This window comes from Pseudorca crassidens, chromosome 17 (assembly GCF_039906515.1).
Source record: "Pseudorca crassidens isolate mPseCra1 chromosome 17, mPseCra1.hap1, whole genome shotgun sequence".
NCBI lineage: Eukaryota > Metazoa > Chordata > Mammalia > Artiodactyla > Delphinidae > Pseudorca > Pseudorca crassidens.
This window is the reverse complement of record NC_090312.1, coordinates 48,538,700-48,562,886: the sequence shown is the minus strand read 5'-3', so window position 1 is coordinate 48,562,886 and position 24,187 is coordinate 48,538,700. Positions and strand designations below refer to the sequence as shown.

Sequence of the window (24,187 nt, the reverse complement as noted above, 5' to 3'; positions counted from 1 at the left end):
ACAGAAATACACTTATTTAAACAAAAGGGACCTAAATAAACATAGTTCTCTAAGAATAAAAGGTTATGTCTCACTCTTTCAATAACAGTTTATAGTTTTCTACTGTATGTGCTTCTATAATTGTTATGAACATTTCCCATTTTTGTTGAATGTTAAGTTGTTTTAATTTTTTGCCGTTTTTTGTTTTTTGTTTGTTTTTTTGGTACGTAGTCCTCTCACTGTCGTGGCCTCTCCCGTTGCGGAGCACAGGCTCCGGACGCACAGGCTCAGCGACCATGGCTCACGGGCCCAGCCGCTCCACGGCATGTGGGACCTTCCCAGACCGGGGCACGAACCCGTGTCCCCTGCATCAGCAGGCGGACTCTCAACCACTGCGCCACCAGGTAAGCCCAGTTTTTTGCCATTATTAATGAAGTTTTGAAGAATACGGTGGGCAAGATTACTTGAAAAACTCTCCTAAAAGAAAAGGGTTAGGTATGCTAGGTTAAATGTACACAACTTATTTTTAAGTGCGTGGTTGATTTTGGAAGTGTGCAGTCGAAATTTCCAGGACCCATGAAGGAAGGGTGGTACATGTGTGAGAGTTATAGCTCTATTAAGAGTGCATTGAAGATCTTGATAGCTTAGAACAGAAGCTGGAAATCCTGTTTTTATGGAGCCAAATGGCAAATATTTTAGGCTTTGTAGACCAAAGAGGCAAAATTGAGGATATTATTTAGGTACTTAGGTAACCATTTAAAATGTTACCAGTTAAAACGTGAAAATTATTCATAGCTCATAGGCCATAAAAAATAGGCAGCTGTCTGGATTTGGAATACAGGCCGTAGTTGAATGACACACCTGGTATAGAGACTTGTTTTTAAATGGCCATGACCACATGGGAGGCAGGAGGTAAGACTCCATCCCTACTAGATGGGAAGTTAGAACTAAACCTACCTATCCCTGGCTTCACCTGTAATGAAAGGGTGTGCCAGGAGAAAAAAATATCTGCTGGCAAAGGGAGACTAAGAGCAAATTCTCTTGGCCTCTGCTCTGGGTAGGAAACAGGTAGGAAATCTTGAGAATTCTGAACCGCAGATCTGTGTTCACAGTGTTTGGGTTGCAAATTTATTTGCGGTCTTGCAAACAGAAGCTAAGAAATTAACTTAAAATGCTCCCAAATCGGTGGTATTCCAAACACAAAACTAAACCCTTTCTGGAGAGGTAGACCTTCAACACAGGCCTATAGCGTTCCCACAGATAAAGTTTAGCTAAACGTGAGCTCATGATCTAAATTTACACAATAATGAAGAAATCAGCTACAAGTGGAGAGAATCAGCAAAAACAATCAATACCAGAATTAGATTCCCAAGGCCATCCATCAGATGTTGGAATAATCAGGTGCCAGGCAGAAAATATACATAAAACTAGAACTGAAACAAGGAGCGAGGATGTTTTAAAAGACTGGGTAGGATCTTTCAAACATTTTTAAAGTACATGTCATTGATAAAGCTAAAAACTCGAAGGTCGTGTAATACAGCAGATTAATCGTGGAGAAGAGTGAAATTATGCTGTTTTTAAAAATATGGCAGATCAGATTTCCTGCCTAATTATATAAGTTGATTTATCTTAAAAAATACACAGTATTTTAAAGACTTATTGGCTGTAAAATAAGTTAAGGGTATTTCAAAGGGCTTCTCTGCAAAGAGAAGTGAGAAGTAGCAAAACACAGAAAGTCGAGGGGAAAAAATGTCAGTATATACATTGCTATAGGGTGAGCTAAGCCTTAGGCCAGCAACTGTGAGGAGGAGCTGACCCTTAGATACGTACAACTAAGCTGGAACCTTCAAAAAGTTCAACTGTTTATAAGTAAAAAGATTTATTAAAATTAATAACCAAGTGTTTTAATTGACATCAGAAGAGTAAAACAATAAACCCTGAGAACATAGAAAAATAGACAATAAAGATATGAGCAGAACTTAATAAAACAGAAAAAACTATAAAATTGAGGTGATTTAGTAAGTCAAAAGAATATTCTTTGAAAAGATTTAAAAAAACAAACTTTGATTAAGCAAAACAAAAACGTAAGTAAACAATATACAGAAAGAATCAGGACACTGTTATAGCAGAGAGTACAAACAGAGAATATATGAAATGCCAGTAAATTTGAACATTTCTGTAAAGTGGACAATTTCCTAGCTCCTAAAGTTTACCAAAACTGACACAAGAGGAAATTTGTAGCTGGAGTTCTTGCACCAGTAAAGGAATTAAGTCAATAGTTTACAAGCTTTCACCAAGAAAATACCAGACCCGGCCAGATCATTTGGGAGGTGAATTCTATCCAACTTCTGTTAAACAGATAACATCAATATTAACAAAGAAAAACTTCTAGGGAGTAGCAAAGGAAGAATGCTCCTTTATTCATCTTATGAAGTCTATATAATCCTAATACTGAAAATAGATTAGGACTGTAAGGAAAAAGAAATTTACAGGTCAAATTTACTTGTAAATATAAAAGGAAAAATTTTAAACTATGATATTAGCTACCCAAGTTCACTAGAGTAAGAAAAAGCACGAGCAAGTTAGGTCATCCAATGTAGTTTAATGTCAAGAATATATATCAATAGCTTGAAATCACCACATTTTATTTCTTTCATGTGTCTCTTTAAAAAATTGGTAAGTACTTATATTGATCTCTCTTGTACTAGGCACTGTGCCAAGTCACTTACATATTTACTCCTTTAAACCTTCTATCATCCCTGGGGGAAAGTTCTATTTTGCTTCCATTTCTTAGCTAAGACTCTAATCCCCAGGAAAGTAAAGCAACATTTGTAAGTTTCTGTGGATGGTCAGTGACGGGACCAGTACAGGAACATCCAAAGTCTGTGCTTGGAAACAGTGCCCCATGTTGACGCTCACATTACAGATGAAAGGAAAGGAACCATGCACTTACCATATAGATTAAATCTCACATTACAGGTTAAAGGAAAGGAACCATGCACTTACATTATAGATTAATACCCACATAACAGGTTAAAGGAAAAAGAAACATGTGCTTCTCTCAAAAGTTGTAAAGAAGGCATATCCATTTCTAAATATATTTCCCAATTTCTTTTGCTTGTTTTCTGACCTTTGTAGTGCATTTTGCCATGAGGAAAATGTTAATTCTTATATAATTAAATGTATCCTTTTTTCTTTGTATCTTAGAAAGGTATTCCTCATGAATAATTTATTTCAAGTCTCCCAGGTTTCTGATACTTTTACACTTTCATTATTTTTTCACTTTTAACTAGTTGCTGTATCTAGAATTTAGTAATTCTATGATAGCCATATTTTCCCACTTTTGTTGAATAATTTTTGCTGCTGATCCAAAACGTGAATTTTATTTTAATCTCAATTCCCTTATGCTCTCGCATCTAATTTTAAGATGCTTCCTATCTCACTGGTTGTTTTGTCTATCTAAAACAAAATGCTACCTTAAAAATAATGTAATTATAATATAATAAATGTCATTAGTAAACATAATACAATATATAATAAATAGCATAATATAAAATAACAAAATATAATTTACCATATAACAAGGTCAAAGGAGAGCAAAAGTATACAATCACTTGAAATATCCCCCAAAAGATATTTTATAAAATTCAATATTCATTTGTAATTTAAAAGAAAGAGTAAAATAGGGATTGATGAATGCTTCCAAAGTAAGAAGAAATTATATGTCTAAAAGAGAAAGAGGTAAGTGATAGACTTTAGTAACACTGGCAATAAATGCAGGACAAGATGAGGATGCCTGATATAATGTTAAAGAAAAAGTATTATGTAACATTGTGTTTGCAGCACTGATGAGTTCAGTGAAAAGAGAATCTCATAGAAAAGAGTATCTCGTTCTTCTTAATGTATGTACACGTGTCCATTGCGTGAACATAACAGCTTATTTAACCAATATGTTACTGATCTGCATCTGGATTTCTAGGTTTTCATGGAATTTTATTATGCACAGTTGCTTCAAACACTAGGACTTCCTCTTATGTTTATATCTTTTGAAAGAAACAATATCTCCACAGACGATTTATCTGTGCTGGCTGCTAGCTGACTTTGGGTACTTCTCAGTTCTTCCCTTTACCTTCCTAGTCAATATGAAAAGGGAAGGCAAGAAGGTCTCCTGTTTAGAGACTGTAAAGGTAGGTCTTGGTGATAAAGTCTTGGTGGTAAAGGCTAAAAGTATTAACCCAGAACAAATGTTTTTCCAGCTGTAACTGTGTGTGATTCCCTTGGCTTGATTCCGTAGAGGATGTAAGACAAGACTGTAGAATCTGCCCTCAAAGTGCTTCCAGTAGGATGAGCTAAGTCAAGTATGGTGGCATATCTAATTCAAGACAAACTATAACGTCTCCTTTTCTCTCCTGGCAAAACTTGGTGGAGTGAATGTAGAAGTCACTGTATGCTTTAAATTAAAGCAACACAATAAATCTTGTATTGGAAGGTGCTTATTCTGGTCTCTTTGTGGAGACGAATTGGAAATTGTCTAGAAGAAGGAAAATTAGGTTAACCAAAGTTAAACTCATAAATAATTGAGCATTAATTAAATATCTGTGGTCTGTGTTTCTCTTTGATCATAATTTCTCCCAATTTATGGACCTCTTTGATACCTGATTAATCCTTGTCAAAGATGCAGTTAACAATGATTATTACTGTGTATTAGGTTTTGCCTGGGCCCTGAAGAAACTATCCTAAATCACCAGCTATGATTGTCACTTGATTTCCTCACAGAGAACAATCAGAACTCCTTGTCTTAAGTGGCTTGGGATGTGAAACTAGTTAGTCTCTTAGATACTGTTAGAGGACCCTACAGAGCCCATTGGTGAAAGTTTGGAAAGCACTGGGCTTCTTAAGATTGATTCTTGTAGTGCTTCAGGAAAGATCACTGAACCAAAAGGATAACGGTGTTTCTGGTTCTGTTGTTAGTGTTCTCCATGGAAACATTGCTGAAGCTTCTGGACTCAATTTCCTTCCCCATGTGTGAATGTCACTGAAAAGATCCAACTCCATTCTATCCCCATGTAACTTCAGAAACTAAGCAAAATGAAGACTCAAAATTCATTTCAACTAATGAAATGAATATATAACGTAGAGTGGAACTGGGAAAATACCTGGTTTAAATTCTGGAAAGTACCAACTATACAATTCTGGATAAGTTGCTTCATCTTGCTTAGTCTAATTTAATGCCCATCTCACAGGATGTTATGATGATTAATTTAATATCTTTGTATAACGTACAGTGTTATGTAATTTCTTCTTCGTTTTCTTGAGTAAATTCATATCCTTAAGCAACTCACTGTAAACAATAGTTACTTACTTGCTTAAATTACTCTTATCTTCTATTATCCGCTGAATTGTGTCCTGCTCAAGTTAATATGTGGAAGTCTTAACCCCCAATACCTGGTAATATGACTGTATTTGGAGATAAGGCCCTTAAGTAGGTAACTGAGGTCAAATGAGGTCAAATGGGTGGGCTCTAATCCACTATGACTGGTGTCCTTATAAAAAGAAAATATTAGGACACAGACATGCACAGAGAGAAGACCATGTGAAGACAAAAGGAAAACATGGCATCTACAAACCAAGAAGGGATACTTGAGAAGAAATCAATCCTGCTGACACCTTATCTCAGATTTCTAGCCTCTAGACCTGTGAGTGAGTAAATTTCTGTTGTTTAACCTCCTCAGTCTCTGGTACTTTGTCATGGCAGCTCTAGGAAACTCATACAACTTTTTATGGCCTCCTTGTCTCAAGTTGAAAGTTCAATATTTGGCATCATAGCTAGGAAACAAAAATATCATCTACATTCCTTGTTGTAGTCTTTCTTCCCCATTCTCATTGCTAGTAATTTCCATATTTGGGTCTCTTTTCTGTGCCTTGTAAACAGAGCGTTACGCTCATTTCTGGTCTTACTGCTAATATACAGTAAATGTGCAGATACTGAATAGATTTTGGAGAAGTGCAGCATATAGTTGGCACATGTGTGTATGTGTGTGTATTCATATAATTTATACTTTTTCTCTATTTTCTTCCTTTGGTGTGAGCTAAGATTCTCTGCTTTTGTGACGAGTACTCCTGAGTACTAATCCCTGAATTTAATTCACCAAAAATTGCCAAAAATAATAATAATATGGGGAAAGAGAGAGTGATAGAGGGAGAAGAACAAACAATCAGGCAAGGGCAGTACTGTGAATTATTAGGGTCTTATTAATAAGATTATGTTAGTCTAGAGGAAATGACCGTAAATATCATCAGTGAGCCCAGTTGGTCTTTACTGACTGCTAGACACATCCCCGAGTTCTGTTCTTAGTCCCCAACTGTATGATTACTACTGTCTGGAAGTATCATTTGAACAACTAAAGTCACTTAATGGAAAAGGAATATGTCTTTAGAGAGCCAACAGTAATTTTTCTATCTGATTAAAAAGGAATGTTGACTGTCTGGCAACCTCAGTCATATTTGTAAGCAGGAAAGCATTGGTTATTAAAAGTGGATGATGTAAAGTGATGAACAGAAACTTTGGCGATAGGTATACCTGGATTTAATTCTCACTTCTACCGCTTGGTAGCTGGATAGCCTTAGGCAAGTTTCATACCTCCCTGAAATTGACTTAATTCAGTCTGTAAAATGGCATAATAACTTATTATAGCATCCTTTTAGGAATTTTAAATCAGTTCTTGAAATAAAAGTACACAATATATAGACAAGTATGGATTCCTCAATAGGTGTTTGACCTTTCATTTCTCCAGTATCCCACCCGCATCAAATAAAGAAAAATACTTTTTTAAAATTTACGAATATTTCATTGTTCTAAAGTTAAAGCCATAAAAATAGAAATAATCAAATGGCCTACTATCATACCATTAGAAGAAAAAAAAAGTGTTCATGAGAGTTCCATATTAGAATACAAATTTTCCTTAGGCACCTGTTTATGTATGCTATTCTGCTCTTTACAATAAATAATTAAATTTAAAAGACTTAATTCCTCACTTTTAAGACCTTATTAGTTTACAAATTACATATTGACCTATGCTAAATTTTATACCGACCCATGCTAATGAATTCAGTACAGAAAACAAAACACACTGCACTCAAGCAAACTACATATATATATATATATATATAACTTAAATGCATTTATATCCTACCGTGTCTCATAAAGCATTGTGGTAACTCACCTGAATACAGACAATCAAATATAATGGCAAAAGCACTTAATATAAACAGGGCCAAGGAAACATAGACAGAAGATGAAGAAAAGATGAGGGAAATGTGAACAGGAGGACGTGTAGTTAATCGAGTTGTATGTTTTGACCTTAAGATTCTCTGTGTGGGGACTTCCCTGGTGGCACAGTGGTTGGGAATCCTCCTGCCAGTGCAGGGGACATGGGTTCGGGCCCGGTCTGGGAATATCCCACATGCCGCGGAGCAACTAAGCCCGTGCGCCACAACTACTGAGCCTGTGCTCTAGGGCCAATGAGCCACAACTACTGAAGCCCGCGTGCCACAACTACTGAAACCCCAGTGCCTAGAGCCCGTGCTCCGCAACGAGAGAAGCCACAGCAATGAGGAGCCCGCACACCACAATGTAGAGTAGCCCCCACTCGCCCCAACTAGAGAAAGCCCATGTGCAGCAACAAAGACCCAACACAGCCAAAAATAAATAAATTTATTTTTTTAAAAAAAAGATTCTCTGTGGATAAAACAACATGTAAATAATTGGTTACAAAGCCACATTATTTAAAGGTGCCAGACTGCACATTAACAGTCTGACACAAAGGGACAGCACAGGAAAACTATTCAAAGATAAAGATTTTTAAATCTTTGCAGTTTGAAACCTTTTAGAGCAAGTGTAATGAGCTCGACACACATTTCAACACCCCACATGTTAATCACATGTTCAAAGCATGTCTCAAAGTCATTGGAAATAGTTGCTGTCTCTGTCTCTGATATGTAAAACAGATCTGTGATGTGTAAAACTCAGGAGGTATTGATATCCACTTTTTGGCATCTGAACAGGAAACAAAGTTGTTTCGCAGTGATAATAAAGAATGAAGTAAATGCAACAGTGAAATAAAAGACAAAGTACTGAGGGAATGTATTAACAAAACGAATCCAACTAAATTCTGGTGACCTGGGGCCTACGATTGTACACACTGCATGGAAATACCCCAGCCTAAATACTGGCATAGGAGGAAGGGTACTGCTAAGCCCATCACAGTATAATCCTTTTAAATGTCCCTTTCAAGGTTGTCTCCACTCAACACTGAGTATAGGAAATCTTCCCATCAGGCAGAAACACTGGCTGCCCAATGATTGACCAAGAAATTAACACACTAATGAATAAATGATGCTAATTTATTTCTATCCCTGACAACGGGAAACAGCACACACTCTGTGTCAATGGTATGTCCTCTTTCCCACTTTTCTAAATGGTCAATTATGTTTTCCCCTTCATTGCTTTATATCATGTGTGGCAGGCATGATGGGAAATGGCTACCAATGGTTCTGTTATTGATTTCTACCTTCCTTTCACTGTGGCTAAAGAAGATACTTTGTATGATTTCAGGTTCTTAAAAATGTATTGGTACTTGTATTGTGGCGTAACATATGGTCTTTCCTGGAGAATGTTCCATGTGTACTTGAGAAAAATGTGTATTCTGCTGTTGTTGAGTGGAGTGATCTATATATGGCTGTTAGGTTTAGTTGGTTAAATGTGTTATTCAGTCCCCCTACCTCTCTACTGATCTGTCTAGATGTGTTATCCATTATTGAAAGCAAGGTATTGATCTCCAACTATTATTTTAGAACTATCTATTTCTTCCTTCAATTCTGTCAATGTCTGCTTCACATATTTGGGGGATGTTTGGTACATATATGTTTATAGTTGTTATATCTCCTTGATAGATTGAACTTGTTATCAACATATAGTGGCCTCCTTTTCCTCTTGTGATAGTTTTTGATTTAAAGTTTATTTTGTGTGATATTAACGTAGCCATCCCAGATCTATCTTCCTTCCTTCCTTCCTTCCTTCCTTTTTCTCTCTCTCTCTTTCTTTCTTTTTGTTACTATTTGCATGGGATATTTTATTCTGTGCTTTAACTTTCAACCAACTTGTGTCTCTTGAAATCAAGTGAGTTTTTTGCGGACAGCATATACTTGGATTATGGATGTTTTTAAGGTCCACTCTGCCAATATTTATCTTTTTATTGGAGAGCTTAATCCACTTTTTCAAAACTTACTGATGAGGAAGAACTTAATTCTGTTTCCTGGTTGTTTTCTGTATGTCTTATGCATTTTTTGCCCCTCATTTACTCCATTACTGACTTCTTCTGTGCTTAGCCGATTTTGTTGTAGTGAACTCTTGATTCCTTTTTCATTTCTTTTTGCATATAGTCTATTGATATTTTCTTTGTGGTTATCAAGAAGATTACATTTACCCTTCTAAAGTTCAACCAATATCATTTGAATTGAAACCAACTTCAATAGCACACAGAAACTCTGTTCCTCTACAGTTCCATTCCTCCTCCTTACATTATTGTTGTCACAAATTACACCTTTATACTTTGTGAGCCCAATAACATGGATTTATGATTATTTTATGCATTTGTTTTTTCAATCATGTAAGAAATAAAAAGTAGAGTTACAAGCCAGTAGCACAATACTGGCTTTAGTATCTGCCCATGTATTTATCTTTACTGGAGATTTCTATTTCTTTATACAGCTTCGAGTTGCTGTCTAGTGTCCTTTCATTTCAACCTGAAGGTTCAATTTAGCATTTGTCATAGGGCAGTGTTAGGAAGTTGTAAAACAAACGCCCTCAGCCTTTGTTCATCGGGGAATGTGTTAATTTCTCCCTAAGTTTTGAAACCAGTTTGGCCAAATATAGAATTCTTGGTGGACAGTTTTTTTCTTTCAGCACTTTAAATATGTCTGGCCTCTTGCTTCCGTGGTTTCAGATAGGAAATTAGCTATGAACCTTTTTGAGGATCCCTGCTTTGTAACAAATTTGTTTTTTCTTTCTCCTTTGGGAGTAAAGATTCTTTCTCTGTCTTTTGGCATCTGAGAGTTTGATTATACTGTTTCTTGTTGTGGCGTTCCTTGAGTTTCTCTTAGTCCTGAAATCAGGCAAAGATTTACAGCAAGCAAACACATACTGAACCAGGGAAGAGGCAATTTGAAAATGGCAGGAAAGCTTTGTGGCATTTTTACTTGCCCTTGCCCCATCTACTCTTAGTGTAGTGATGGTCTTAAAGTGGTGGGGTCTTAATGCAGTGATAGTCTTAAAGTAGCAGCAGACCATTCCTAGTATGGGGCCCTCAATCCTGCTTCAGGAGAGAGCAGAAGAGACCATACTCTCGGATTATTATGTGTATCTGTTCTAACCTGTCTGGGAGCTACCTGAAGGACTGACACAAGATGCTTATCTCTGTCTTAGCTAACCTGGAACACAGTCTGGAAAAGCAGCGGTCATTGCTCAAAAAAAGTGCAAGGTGAACTAACAAAGCAGAGATGGCTGGGGCAGAAGACTGCGCATTGAAATACAATAGACCACATAAGATGCAGGAGCAAAAGTTGGGGGAGATTCTTTGGGAACTTAGAACATACAAAAAGTATGTGTCCAGAGAAATTAAGAAAGCCACATGCATACTCAAGATAAGATGCATGTTCTGAAAACACCAGAGGAGTCTCTAAGCTTTTACCATGGGCTGAGCCCTGACCTCAGTGCAGGTCAGCTAAATGTTGAAGGAGTGATCCAGCAATCTGCACAATGGGGAGAGGTGTGTGGTTTTGAGTGTGCATGTGGATGTGCTTGTGTATATTTGTTTTTGTTTGTCTTAGGTGTGGGAATTCAAGGACATCTCTGTCAAAACATTAGCTAAACATGAACTAAAGGAACAGAGACTTCAGTGCCTACATATGATAAGGAGTACACTCATTGCAAAACTAGTTTGGAAAGGTCCCTAAACAAACAGACTACTACAGCCTTCAACAATCCAAAGCCCAGAAAACCCTGGGAAAGTGGGAGAATCTGATTTCCATAGACACCACATTATAATATTTGAAAGCCAACTGTTCAACCAAAAAACTCACAAGGTATACAAAGACATGGAAAAGTATGGTCCATTTAAGAAAACAAATTAATTGATGAAACCATCCCTAAGGAAGCCCAGACTTTTCTCCATTGCATATTCTTGCCTCCTTTGTCATAGATTCATTGACCATAAGTGCATGGGTTTCTTTCTGGGCTCTCTATTCTGTTCCAGTGATGGATGTTTTTGTGCCGGTACCATACTGTTTTGATTACTGTAGGTTTGTAGCACAGTCTGAAGCCAGGGAGCATGATTCCTCCAGTTGTGTTCTTCTTTCTCAAGACTGTTTTAGCTATTCAGGATCTTTTGTGTTTCCATACAAACTTTAAAATTATTTGTTCTAGGTCTGTGGAAAATGCCCTTGATATGTTGATACAGACTGCATTGAATGCATAGATGTCCTTGGGTATGATGGTCATTTTAACAATATTAATTCTTCCACTCCGTGACCATGGTATATCTTTCCAGCTGTTTGTGTCATCTTTCATTTCTTTTATGAGTGTCATATAGTTTCCTGGGTACAGGTCTTTTACCTCCTTAGGCAGGTTTATTCTTATGTATTTTATTCTTTTTTATGCGATTGTAAATGGGATTGTTTCCTTAATTTCTCTTTCTGATAGTTCACTGTGAGTGTATAGAAATACAAAATTTATATATAGAAATCTATTGTATCCTGCAAATTTACCAAGTTCATGTTTGAGCTCGAATAGTTTTTTGATGGTGTCTTTCAGATTTTCTATGTATCATGCCATCTGCAAACAGTGACAGTTTTACTTTTGCCTTTCCATTTTGGAGTCCTTTTATTTATTTATTTTTTCTTGTCTGATTGCTGTGGCTAGGACTTCCAAAACTCTGTTCAATAAAAGTGGTGAGAGTGGGCATCCTTGTCTTATTCCTGATCTTAGGGGAAATGCTTTCAGCTTTTCACCATTGAGTATGATAGCTATGGGCTTGTCATATATGGCCTTTATTATGTTGAGGTATGTTCCCTGTATGCCCGCTTTCTGGAGAGTTTTTACCATGAATGGATATTGAATTTTTTCAAAAGCTTTTTCTGCATCTATTGAGATGATCGTATGGTTTTTAGTCTTCAGTTTGTTACTGTGATGATAAGAGACCTAAGACAGCTACAGAGGCTAAGTGACCTTTCCTTCCCTGAATGGGTAGGTATCCTTGTTCTGCCTTCTAATTGAGTTAGTATCTGAGTAAAGAACTGCCAGGTGTCATTTAGTTCACAATACACTGCTGTGGCAATATAGAAATGAATTTGCCTAAGTCATTTGGCTTTTCTCAATTATAGTAAATGAATATACTGAATGAATACTTCAACTTAAGGAAATGTTCTTAAAAATATATTAATGTAGGCAACTTCAGTGGAGAACTGAAATCAAAACAAAGCATTCAGATAAAGGGTTGAAATAAAAGTACACTCAGTTGTATCCAGTTTCCTCTTGTAAATCTCTCTTTTTAATTTGAGTGGACAGTCACTTGAGAATATCTGACTTGCGGCTAAGGAAATCTAAGCCTTCTTGGCCACACTGTATTCCCTTATGTCATTTAATAAAGACACCAGGTGGGCTGCTGAAAAAAGCGTGGGAAAAATCAATCCCTCACATCCAAAGGGCGGCTCTTGAAAATATGTGTGTTGTTGTAGTTATTTTGCTCTTCTGGCCTCAGAAGTTCTAATCTTAACCTTAGCCCCTCATGGAGAGAGACTTTGTAAACCAATTCCCACATTACTCATCATGTGACCGTTGAAAAAGAGCAACCCAGCTCTTTTCCTGTGCTTTCAACCAGTTATCTTCTTCAAAAATCTGTTTGGATTGTTATACCTTAATCTTGCCTGGCAAGGGACTTATGGGAAGGTTCTTATTGTTTGAAAGTTTGGTGCCAGTATCTGCAAAGAAAGAAGAAAGATGTGTTTATCAAACATCCCAATAGTGAAGGTGTGTGAAAGCAACTTTTGAAAAAGTTAATCTGTCAGAGTTTAGCCGTATTATTACATTTTATTTTATTCATTGAAAATAAACAATTATCAATGAATCCTTTCTAGATTTTCTAGTTTCCCAAAGTTCCCTGTATTCACATTCTAAGAGGAAAAATGGTATTTTAAGTCACTGCTCTCCACCTTACGTTATTTATAATCACTCCTCGTGACCTCTTCCTTCCAAGAAACTTGATCCTGAGAAGTGTCCTTTGTTTGTCTTTGTGGAATAAGTGATGAGGATGCATCCTGGAGACCTGTGAGATGTTCAACTTGTGGCATAATGAAACTAGGATGGAGAGTTCTGGAAAGATCTGGAAAGGTGGCTGGTAGAGTGTGGCCAGATGTGGGAGAAGAGAGACGTACAGAGAGAGGGAGAGGAAATTTTCAGAGGGAGAAAATGAAACAAATAATTAAATAAGTTTTGTTGTGTGGTGTGGGACGCAAGCCTTTCTCTCCCCCTTTCCTTCACAATGTCTTCGTTAAAGACTGTGTTTTTCATTAGTTTTACTAAGATAGGATTTGCCGTTTTGTTTGGGTACTGAGAATGGACCCATGGAAACAGTTACATTTGGGTTATCTCTGACTGTCTTTAATGAAGAACATAAATATTGGCCACACTATCTATGCACATGCTATCCCCATGCCTTTTTTGTTCTCTGTTCATATATCTAAGTCCTCTTCTTTCTTTAAGGTCAATCTCAAATCTCATCTGAAATGTACATTTATTGATAGATTCAACCCATAATGAACTGTCCCTTCTTTGTCCTCCTTAGGCTCTGATTATTTACAAAAACTCATTTTTGAACTTAGAAACTGTCCAATATGATATATTATTTCACCAGCATATGTTATATCCTCAACACAATTATACGCTTTTGTGGGGCTGGGATCATACATTCTGTAATTTTTCTCAGTACTTACACTTACTTTGATAAAAAGCGCATTCATTCATCTAAACATCATTTATTGGGTGTTAATTAAATATCTCAACTCAGTAAATATTGTTTGAATGAATGCATGCATGAATGAGGGAGTGTGCAATAGGTAGCCTAATGTACCGCCCAATGTGAGAAAACCAAAAACATAAACACAAAAGCAAGCCAAAAAGTGGACCAGGACTTTCTGTAAAATATCCTGCTTTTTGTTGGATGATGCCATGAAAATCAAGATGCTCCTGAAAGGTCTTAATAGCTGACCAAGAATAGTAAACAATTGAAATTCTCTCAGGCTTCTTCAGCCCTATCACTGGACACATTTATACCTCTCAGCAATGGTATTAAAAGAAGAGATTAATAAAGCTTTTATAGATGAGTTGATAAATCTCTAAAGATTTAAGTCTTCATTGCCTCCTAGGTTTTTCTCTATTTTGGGTTTCCAAAAGATTTCAATAAACCACAGGATAATTAAAAATTAGACATTATCTTTCTTACCTTGACGTTTTTTGATGGTAAACACCTTTTTATTGTCTCCATAGTGCTGCCCAATTTCCACCAGTACAGTACTTAAGTGAATTTTGCTCTGGATGGTGGGATATAGAAGATGTAAACGAATTGTTTGTATATGTTTTAGAATTCTTCAAAAGGGCCTGGCCATGGAAATGCATTGAATATTACTTAAATAACTAAAGTAACTTCCTCAGAATTATTATTCTGTTCTGGTTAGGATACTATCTGCTCTGGTTTGTTAAAATTTCCCTTTAGAGTGGTTTTAATTTTGTTTCTGATAGGGTCCTAGGATTTATTGCCACACCCATCCTGCATCTGTTTTTCTTTGAATTACTCTCCTTGCAGTTTCTGATTCATACAGGGCCTTACAGGTTAGTGACAACCTGGCCATCACAACGCTGGAAAGGAGAGGCCTACTTTTCAGAGGTGTTGCTGTTTTCTGTACCTGAAGGTTTTCAAGAGATATCAATCTTCCTCACCACGGCCCTTGGCCCTCTTAATGGACTAAGCAGTTCCTCATGAAATTTCTGTAGGATATCTGTACCAACTTCTCAATATTGTTCCATCCTGAGTCTATAAATTCCTGGCCACAAGGTAGTGTTAGATTTCTTGCTCCAGCCCCTATTTACATAAGGCCTATACTAAGGAACGGAACCCACAGACATCAGTCCGCTCTTCTTTCTCTGGATTTAATTTCTCTGTTACTTTCTGAAACATGCAGGTGTTCCTTTCTTTCTTTTAATCTCAGCTATGTGCTTTTAACTTTTTCAAAATTGACCCAGAATTTACATGTGTCTCCAGTAAGAGTACATTAAATTGAGCTTAGTCTGCTATTCTACTGGCATATTTGAGATCCAGATAATTTGCTACTTAACTGGATTCAATGACCTGTATATTTCAGGCATCTAAAACTCACCATGTTCCAAATATCCCTCCTTATAGTTAGTAATTTTCTTGGGAATCTGGATGAGATTAAATGGAATAAAGTTAGTGAGTGGCCCAGGAATGCCTGAAAGTTTGTTTGTCAGAGTGGCCAGGGAAAGTTAAGCAAGGAAGAAAAGCAAATGAAAAACAGAATCACATTATTATGGCTGAGTTTACTCCCAGGATTCCATGCAGAGCTCTCTGTAGAGCTGCGATGGGTTATAACTTATGCCAGAGCTCTACGTGGGGCTGACACCGTCTCATGCCAAGCTCTCAGTTCTGGGCTCACGTCATCTCTGGTCCACTCTGTGGAGTGGAAACTTTGGAGGAATGGCCAATGTGTTCCACGGCGTAGGAAGAGGGAAATTGTGAATGTGACTTTCTAAATTGTGGAGGAACTAACCATTGTAAATGTGCCGTGAACCATGTTGTTTAATTTGACCAGTCAGATCAATGACTTTCCCCTTGAATGAAATGCTGCTACGTATATGAGCAGAAGAACAAAACTGGTATAAGGAATAGATAGCTAGTGGGAAGCAGCCGCATAGCACAGGGAGATGCGCTCGGTGCTTTGTGACCACCTAGAGGGGTGGGATAGGGAGGGTGGGAGGGAGGGAGATGCAAGAGGGAGGAGATATGGGGACATATGTATAACTGATTTACTTTGTTATAAAGCAGAAACTAACACACCATTGTAAAGCAATTATACTCCAATAAAGATGTTAAAAAAAAAAACTGGTATAAGGAGATGGAGAGACTGGGAGTCTTATTTTCCCACCAATTAACTTTGCCTCTGACCATGACCTTCCCTTTGAGTCTCCTAGACCTTGGGGATGATCGCAGCCCCTTGGGTTGGGTGACGGCAACCCCATCTTCACTAGAACCTCTATAGTTAACTTTGATTTTTCCCACTCCGTCTATCCATCCCATGTATGCAGTCAGACATTTGATCTTGGACTTTTCCTGACAAAATATGCTTGAATATAACCATTTCTTTTCACTCCCACTGCTACTGCTATTGTCACTGCCTTAACTAGGGCTTTATCTTTAAGTTCTTTATATAAATATATAAATATCTATATATAAATATAATATACAAATAAATAAAATATAATATTAATTCTGATGATTTTAAAGTCTTTTCTTGATAAAGACTTTTCCTGATAAAGATACACAATATCTTATATAAATATTTTTGTATTATCTGCTCTTTTCTTAGAATTTTAGCCATATGATTCTATCTCTTGGTTTGTCTAGAACGTTTTGATTGAATGCTGGCTATTTTATTTGGCTTTTTTTGTTTTTCTCAGTGGAAACGTTGTTTTGCTTCAAAATATTTTATTCTACCTGGAAGTAGCAAATCTTCAAATTACAATTTTTTAAATGCTTTCAAATATCAATACTATAGGTGTCACAAAATCTAGAAAAATGACATTTAAAAATGAACTACTGCCAGATGTGTCTCTATAAAGCTTTTCCCCCACTCTTTTAGCTATATATTCTTTAACTGCCTCCTCATGTGACAGTTTATGTATTTTCGAAATAAAATTTTAAGAAATAAACTTTGTAGTTTTTAGACATAGATTTCTTGTAACATGGTTGATTAGAATTTGCTTCTAGTTATTAATAGTTTAGAAAAGTTTATTTCAGCTTCACAATTTATTATTGATAATGTCACATTAATTTTCATTGTTAACTTTGAGAAAACCTCTATGGATTACTTCGTCATAAGTATTTACTATTATAAATGCATTACTGATTTCAGTACTGCTATAGGTTTGTGCATTACAGGGATTCTGATAAAATACTCATTCACACCATTCCATTACACACATTGTTGATGGAGTATATTCATTCATTCATTCATTCATTCATTCATTTTTGGCTGTGTTGGGTCTTCGTTGCTGTGTGCAGGCTTTCTCTACTTGCAGGGACTGGGGGCTACTCTTTGTTGCGGTGCACAGGCTTCTCATTGCGGTGGCTTCTCTTGTTGCAGAGCACAGGCGCTAGGCACGGAGGCTTCAGTAGTTGTGGCTTGCAGGCTCAATAGTCGTGGCTCACGGGCTCTAGAGCGCAGGTTCCGTAGTTGTGGCACACCGGCTTAGTTGCTCCGTGGGATCGAACCCTTGTCCCCTGCATTGGCAGGTGGCTTCTTAACCACTGCGCCATCAGGGAAGCCCCTGGAGTATATTCTTGACAGAAGAAAATTTCCGTTTTGACTAAGCATTGATGAGAACTGAATCTTTGACTTATCTTTCACATGCCTGATGATTGAAATAATTTTCCACAGAATAGCTTCTGGTTTTGTACTTTTCAGTTCTTTTTTTCTTCTTCAAACGCACATGCTTTGAGAGCTGTGAAGTGCAAGACATGGCTATATTGTAAGGTGGTTTTTGTCCTTATGCTTCTGTGTCTTGTGCTAGGTTAAGTCAGTAGAGTAGTCAGTATGAGTACTGGAAGTTATTCCTGTAATGGGATAGTATATAGTCAATTACATATGGCGGTGTCTGAAAATCACATAATAGCCTCACTTAAAACATCTCCTTAGGGCTTCCCTAGTGGCGCAGTGGTTGAGAGTCCACCTGCCGACGCAGGGGACACGGGTTCGTGTCCCGGTCCGGGAAGATCCCACGTGCCGCGGAGCGGCTAGGCCCGTGAGCCATGGCCGCTGAGCCTGTGCGTCCAGAGCCTGTGCTCCACAACGGGAGAGGCCACAACAGTGAGAGGCCCGCGTACCACAGAAAAAAGAAAATCTCCTTAGCCAGATTTCAAAAAAGCCTGTGGCCATTCCAATATGATCCAACATAACGGAATATGATAGAAGGAAAATTGGCAAAGAAAGAGACGCTGGTCTTACCTGATGGAAGTTAAAATATCTCACTTTTGACAATTTTGCAAAAACTTATAATTCCATGAACTAATTTCTAGGGTTCTTCATAGGACCTAAAGAGGAACCCATAGAGTTGTGGAACAACAATAGAAGCTGCTGTGATGAGAAGTCCAGGCACCGCAACAAAGAGTAGCCCCCGCTCGCCGCAACTAGAGAAAGTCTGCACGCAGCATTGAAGACCCAACGCAGCCAAAATAAAAATAAATAAATAAAGATAAATAAATTTATTTTTAAAAATGTAATACTCAGGTTTGAGGCATGAGAAATATGATGAGGAGAAATTAGCTAATCCTTTCAGAACTTTTAAAATATCAAACTCAGTCTCTAAGATTTTAGCATTATATACAACATCGGTTACTTATTAGTGGTTTGGGAAGGCCAATTTAAAATTTTCTGATCTTACTGTATTGAAATTCACGGCCCTAATGTTTTCCACATTGACTATATGAATGATGAAGTAAAGTCAATCATGTATTTCCTTTCCAACTGGGCAGAAATCAAAATTTTGAAAAGTGTTTGGACTACTGACTTTTGATTTCTTCTAAGGCAAGTGTATAGGTAATTTTTATTCCCTGATTAGGAGAAAAATGGTGGAAGAGGGCAGGGTTAAGAATTAAGATTTCAAGAGCGTGAGAGTTAGACGACCAACCAGAGTTCCTAAGGTTCGGTGCCTGTAACTGTCGCCGCCGCTTAAGCCTGTCAAAGCAGTGGTACGGCTGCTGCCCTCGTACTTGCTACCTCTAGAAATATTCTTGCCAGTAGTGGCGGCAGCGGGACTCAATTACCCCCTTTTCTCACTCTCTCCAGAAGCTCCAGATGGCGTCTTCTGTGGGCAACGTGGCCGACAGCACAGAACCAACGAAACGTATGCTTTCCTTCCAAGGGTTAGCTGAGTTGGCACATCGAGAGTATCAGGCAGGAGATTTTGAGGCAGCTGAGAGACACTGCATGCAGCTGTGGAGACAAGAGCCAGACAATACTGGAGTACTTTTATTACTTTCATCTCTACACTTCCAGTGTCGAAGGCTGGACAGATCTGCCCACTTTAGTACTCTGGCAATTAAACAGAACCCTCTTCTGGCAGAAGCCTATTCGAATTTGGGGAATGTGTACAAGGAAAGAGGGCAGTTGCAGGAAGCGATTGAGCATTACCGGCATGCATTGCATCTCAAACCAGATTTCATCGATGGTTATATTAACCTGGCAGCCGCTTTGGTAGCAGCAGGCGACATGGAAGGGGCAGTACAAGCTTACGTCTCTGCTCTTCAGTGCAATCCTGATTTGTACTGTGTTCGCAGTGACCTGGGGAACCTGCTCAAAGCCCTGGGTCGCTTGGAAGGAGCCAAGGCATGTTATTTGAAAGCAATGGAGATGCAACCGAACTTTGCAGTAGCTTGGAGTAATCTTGGCTGTGTTTTCAATGCACAAGGGGAGATTTGGCTTGCAATTCATCACTTTGAAAAGGCTGTCACCCTTGACCCCAATTTTCTGGATGCTTATATCAATTTAGGAAATGTCTTGAAAGAGGCACGGATTTTTGACAGAGCTGTGGCAGCTTACCTTTGTGCCCTAAGCTTGAGCCCAAATCATGCAGTGGTACATGCCAACCTGGCTTGTGTATACTATGAGCAAGGCCTGATAGATCTGGCAATAGACACCTGCAGGCGAGCTATTGAATTGCAACCACATTTCCCTGATGCTTACTGCAACCTAGCCAACGCTCTGGAAGAGAAGGGCAGTGTTGCCGAAGCAGAAGAGTGTTATAATACAGCTCTGCGGCTGTGTCCCACCCATGCAGACTCTCTGAATAACCTAGCCAATATCAAAGGAGACCAGGGAAACATTGAAGAGGCAGTTCGCTTGTATTGTAAAGCATTAGAAGTCTTCCCAGAGTTTGCTGTTGCCCATTCAAATTTAGCAAGTGTATTGCAGCAGCAGGGAAAACTGCAGGAAGCTCTGATGCATTATAAGGAGGCTGTTCGAATCAGTCCTACCTTTGCTGATGCCTATTGTAACATGGGAAACACTCTAAAGGAGATGCAGGATGTTCAGGGAGCCTTGCAGTGTTATACTCGTGCCATTCAGATTAACCCTGCACTTGCGGATGCCCACAGCAATCTGGCTTCCATCCACAAGTATTCAGGGAATATTCCAGAAGCAATTGCTTCTTATCGCACTGCTCTGAAGCTTGAACCTGATTTTCCTGACGCTTATTGTGATTTGGCTCATTGCCTGCAGATTGTCTGTGATTGGACAGACTATGATGAGCGAATGAAGAAGTTGGTCAGCATTGTGGCTGACCAGCTGGAGAAGAATAGGTTGCCTTCTGTGCAGCCTCATCATAGTATGCTCTATCCTCTTTCTCATGGCTTCAGGAAGGCTATTGCTGAGAGCCATGGGAACCTCTGCTTGGATGAGATCAGTGCCCTTCATAAACCACCGTACGAACATCCAAAAGACTTGAAGCTCAGTGATGGTCGACTGCGTGTAGGATACGTGAGTTCTGACTTTGGGAATCATCCTACTTCTCATCTTATGCAGTCTATTCCAGGCATGCACAATCCTGATAAATTTGAGGTATTCTGTTATGCCCTGAGCCCAGATGATGGCACAAACTTCCGAGCGAAGGTGATGGCAGAAGCCCATCATTTCATTGATCTTTCTCAGATTCCATGCAATGGGAAAGCAGCTGATCGCATCCATCAAGATGGTATACACATCCTTGTAAATATGAATGGTTATACCAGGGGTGCTCGAAATGAACTCTTTGCTCTCAGGCCAGCTCCTATTCAGGCAATGTGGCTGGGCTACCCTGGGACCAGTGGCGTGCTTTTCATGGATTATATCATCACTGATCAGGAAACTTCACCTGCTGAAGTTGCTGAGCAGTATTCTGAGAAACTGGCTTATATGCCCCATACTTTCTTTATTGGTGATCATGCCAATATGTTCCCACACCTGAAGAAGAAGGCAGTCATCGATTTTAAGTCCAATGGGCACATTTATGACAATCGGATTGTGCTGAATGGCATCGACCTCAAAGCATTTCTTGATAGTCTCCCAGATGTGCAGATTGTCAAGATGAAATGTCCTGATGGAGGAGACAACGCAGACAGCAGTAATACGGCTCTTAATATGCCTGTCATTCCTATGAATACTATTGCAGAGGCAGTTATTGAAATGATTAACAGAGGACAAATTCAGATAACAATTAATGGATTCAGTCTTAGCAATGGACTGGCAACTACCCAGATCAACATTAAGGCTGCCACTGGAGAGGAGGTTCCCCGTACCATTATTGTAACCACACGTTCTCAGTACGGGTTACCGGAAGATGCCATTGTGTACTGTAACTTCAATCAGTTATATAAAATTGACCCATCTACTTTGCAGATGTGGGCAAATATTCTGAAGCGTGTTCCCAATAGCGTACTGTGGCTGTTGCGTTTTCCAGCAGTAGGAGAACCTAATATTCAACAGTATGCACAAAATATGGGCCTTCCCCAGAAGCGTATCATTTTTTCACCTGTTGCTCCTAAAGAGGAACATGTTCGGAGAGGCCAGCTGGCTGATGTCTGCTTGGACACTCCACTCTGTAATGGACACACCACAGGGATGGATGTCCTTTGGTCAGGGACACCCGTGGTGACTATGCCAGGAGAGACTCTTGCTTCCCGAGTTGCAGCTTCCCAGCTCACTTGTTTAGGCTGTCTTGAGCTTATTGCTCAAAATAGACAAGAATATGAAGACATAGCTGTGAAACTGGGAACTGATCTAGAATACCTGAAGAAAATTCGTGGCAAAGTCTGGAAGCAGAGAACATCTAGCCCTCTGTTCAACACCAAACAATACACAATGGACCTAGAGCGGCTCTATCTACAGATGTGGGAGCATTACGCAGCTGGCAACAAACCTGATCACATGATTAAGCCTGTTGAAGTCACTGAGTCGGCCTAAATAATGACTGTGTGCACAGGAGAATTACCCTGTACCTGAGCCTCAACCTTCTGGGGGAAAGGGAACTACTTTTTCCTTATCTGTACAATACCATGCTGCAGATGGGTGACAGTCAATGATAAGAAATAGCACAGCCAGACTTGCTTCCTGCATGATCATGATCACGATAGGGAGAGACACAAGAGATGGGAAACTGCTGTTCCACAAGGAGTCTCCCTAGAATTTTGCAGCAGCCAGGTGTCTGGAAGGTCTGGAAGGTAAGTCTGGAAGGTCTGATCTCCCTTGGTCTTCCATGGGATGGATGGTTAGTGTGGAAGGGAGATAGAGATTGCCCAGCCGTTTTGTGATTATCATGGATTGATTGAGTCTTCTGAATTAATATTTTTCTTTATATTTTGGGTATTGGAGCTTTTAAAAATGTTTGGTTTCGGGTATTTGTATTCATGTGAAGTGTGTATGATTCTCTTGAGATAAGCTTTTAAGCTAAAATATTCCTTGTTTTAGTTTCTGAACTCTACAGATAAATGGGGACTTTGCTGGTGTAGTCTTTTTATAGGTTTTATAAACCACTTGAGCCTATATCAGTCATTTTAGTGTCTGACATAATGTTTGGAACTATCAGTGCTTTGTTGGTTTATAGGTGATGGCTTCAATTCTTCTCCTGGTCCGTTTCCTTCTTCCCTTCCCCCCACTTTAAAAATTCTCCTGTAACTTGGCTAACAAAAAACCAAGTCTGATTCAAAACCTCCCAGAGTGTTTCCCTTAACCGCATCATCTGGTGCCAAATGAAGATTCTTAGGAGCGATTATTAATTCTGAAGGGCACAGTTGTGGTACTGTCACTGATGATAATAATAATGGATTTTTGGCCTAGAGTTTTGACCTATTTCACCAGTGTTTTACCGTTGGCTGCCCCTCTATGCTGCTTCCAAAAGTGATAGTGTGTGTTAAGATTTTTACTTTCATTTCTAATGTTTGTTTGTTTGTTTTAGTGAGTCCTGTTCTTCCTTTTTCTTTCAGCAGAAATGAAATCCCAGGTAAGTATAAGTATTCAAATATTTGATCAGTAAGTCACAGTTATCTCCAGTACATTAAATAACTTTCATCAAAAAACATGTTATAGGTAAAAAGCTCTGAAGGACCAGCTATGTATATGATAATTATGTTTCAGACCTTCTAGGGTATTATATATAATAACTTGTCTTCTGGACGTGGTCTTGAAGTCTTTATGGATTCAGTCTCAGTAGTAGCGAACTGCACTGCTACTTGGTTTGGAGTACAAATTAGACTTTAGCCCTCCTGGAGGTTGAGTTTTTGGTATTGAAAACCATAGGAATGAAATTATTGTATTTCAACAAAGGATCGAGGGCTTGAGGCTTAAACAAGGCAACATACGTGTGGGAAGCAGTCAGCCTTGAGGGCAGGTAAGGACATGCCAGGCATGCGGCCGCTGCTCGAAGGGACTGTCCCTACTTGTTCCCCTCCTTGTTCCATTCCATGGGAGATAAATCACCAGGGCCCAGAGGTCAGAAAGAATGTAAAATGAGACAAGCAAAGCTGTCTCCCCCCTGCACATGCAGGTTATTTTTGATGCTTCTGGGTTTATGGGTTTCCTCCCAGGGAAGTTAACCTTGAGCCGAGACAGTCTGTAGATAATGTAAACCACCATCTGGCAACCTTCCGATTTCTAGGCTAGATAATCTGCAACTGTAGCATAATAAAATTTGCCTTGCAACCATCAGTTGTCTTGGTCCTTCTGACCCCATGCGTCGGTGCTACTTCAGTTCCTTACCCCTTCCCTTCTGACCCTGGGCGGTGAGATCCTCTTTCTCCGGCTGGTCCGCGGCAAGTGGCACTCGAACAGGGAC

At 38.9% G+C, this 24,187-nt stretch overlaps 2 protein-coding genes across 24 annotated transcripts in view; one reads left to right on the top strand and one right to left on the bottom strand.

Moving 5' to 3' along the window:
* Window positions 1-24,187, bottom strand: part of LOC137210216 (UDP-N-acetylglucosamine--peptide N-acetylglucosaminyltransferase 110 kDa subunit-like) — a 160,345-nt gene that overhangs the window by 63,482 nt on the left and 72,676 nt on the right. For 6 of the 22 annotated variants that reach the window (XR_010936349.1, XR_010936350.1, XR_010936348.1 and 3 more), the window contains 3 exons: window positions 24,112-24,187; window positions 21,322-21,454; window positions 19,181-19,317 (listed from right to left, as the gene is read on the bottom strand). The exons of 14 other annotated variants lie outside the window; for them this stretch is intronic. The gene's annotated coding sequence lies outside the window, so the exon portion shown is untranslated. Of the gene's footprint in view, window positions 1-19,180; window positions 19,318-21,321; window positions 21,455-23,272 lie in introns of those variants that run through there. 2 more of the 22 variants (XR_010936356.1, XR_010936367.1) reach the window with 1 other exon arrangement.
* Window positions 261-23,448, top strand: LOC137210218 (UDP-N-acetylglucosamine--peptide N-acetylglucosaminyltransferase 110 kDa subunit-like). 2 transcript variants are annotated; one of them, XR_010936369.1, is made up of 3 exons: window positions 261-383; window positions 19,171-22,577; window positions 23,312-23,448. XR_010936369.1 is itself a non-coding variant. In XM_067711859.1 (2 exons), exons 1-2 carry the CDS (start codon window positions 276-278, stop codon window positions 22,318-22,320), a joined length of 3,258 nt encoding a protein of 1,085 aa, XP_067567960.1. In that variant the 5' UTR covers window positions 261-275; the 3' UTR covers window positions 22,321-22,965. The 2 variants fall into 2 exon arrangements, 1 of the variants encoding a protein (XP_067567960.1); XM_067711859.1 differs by lacking the exon at window positions 23,312-23,448 and having other exon boundaries at window positions 19,171-22,965.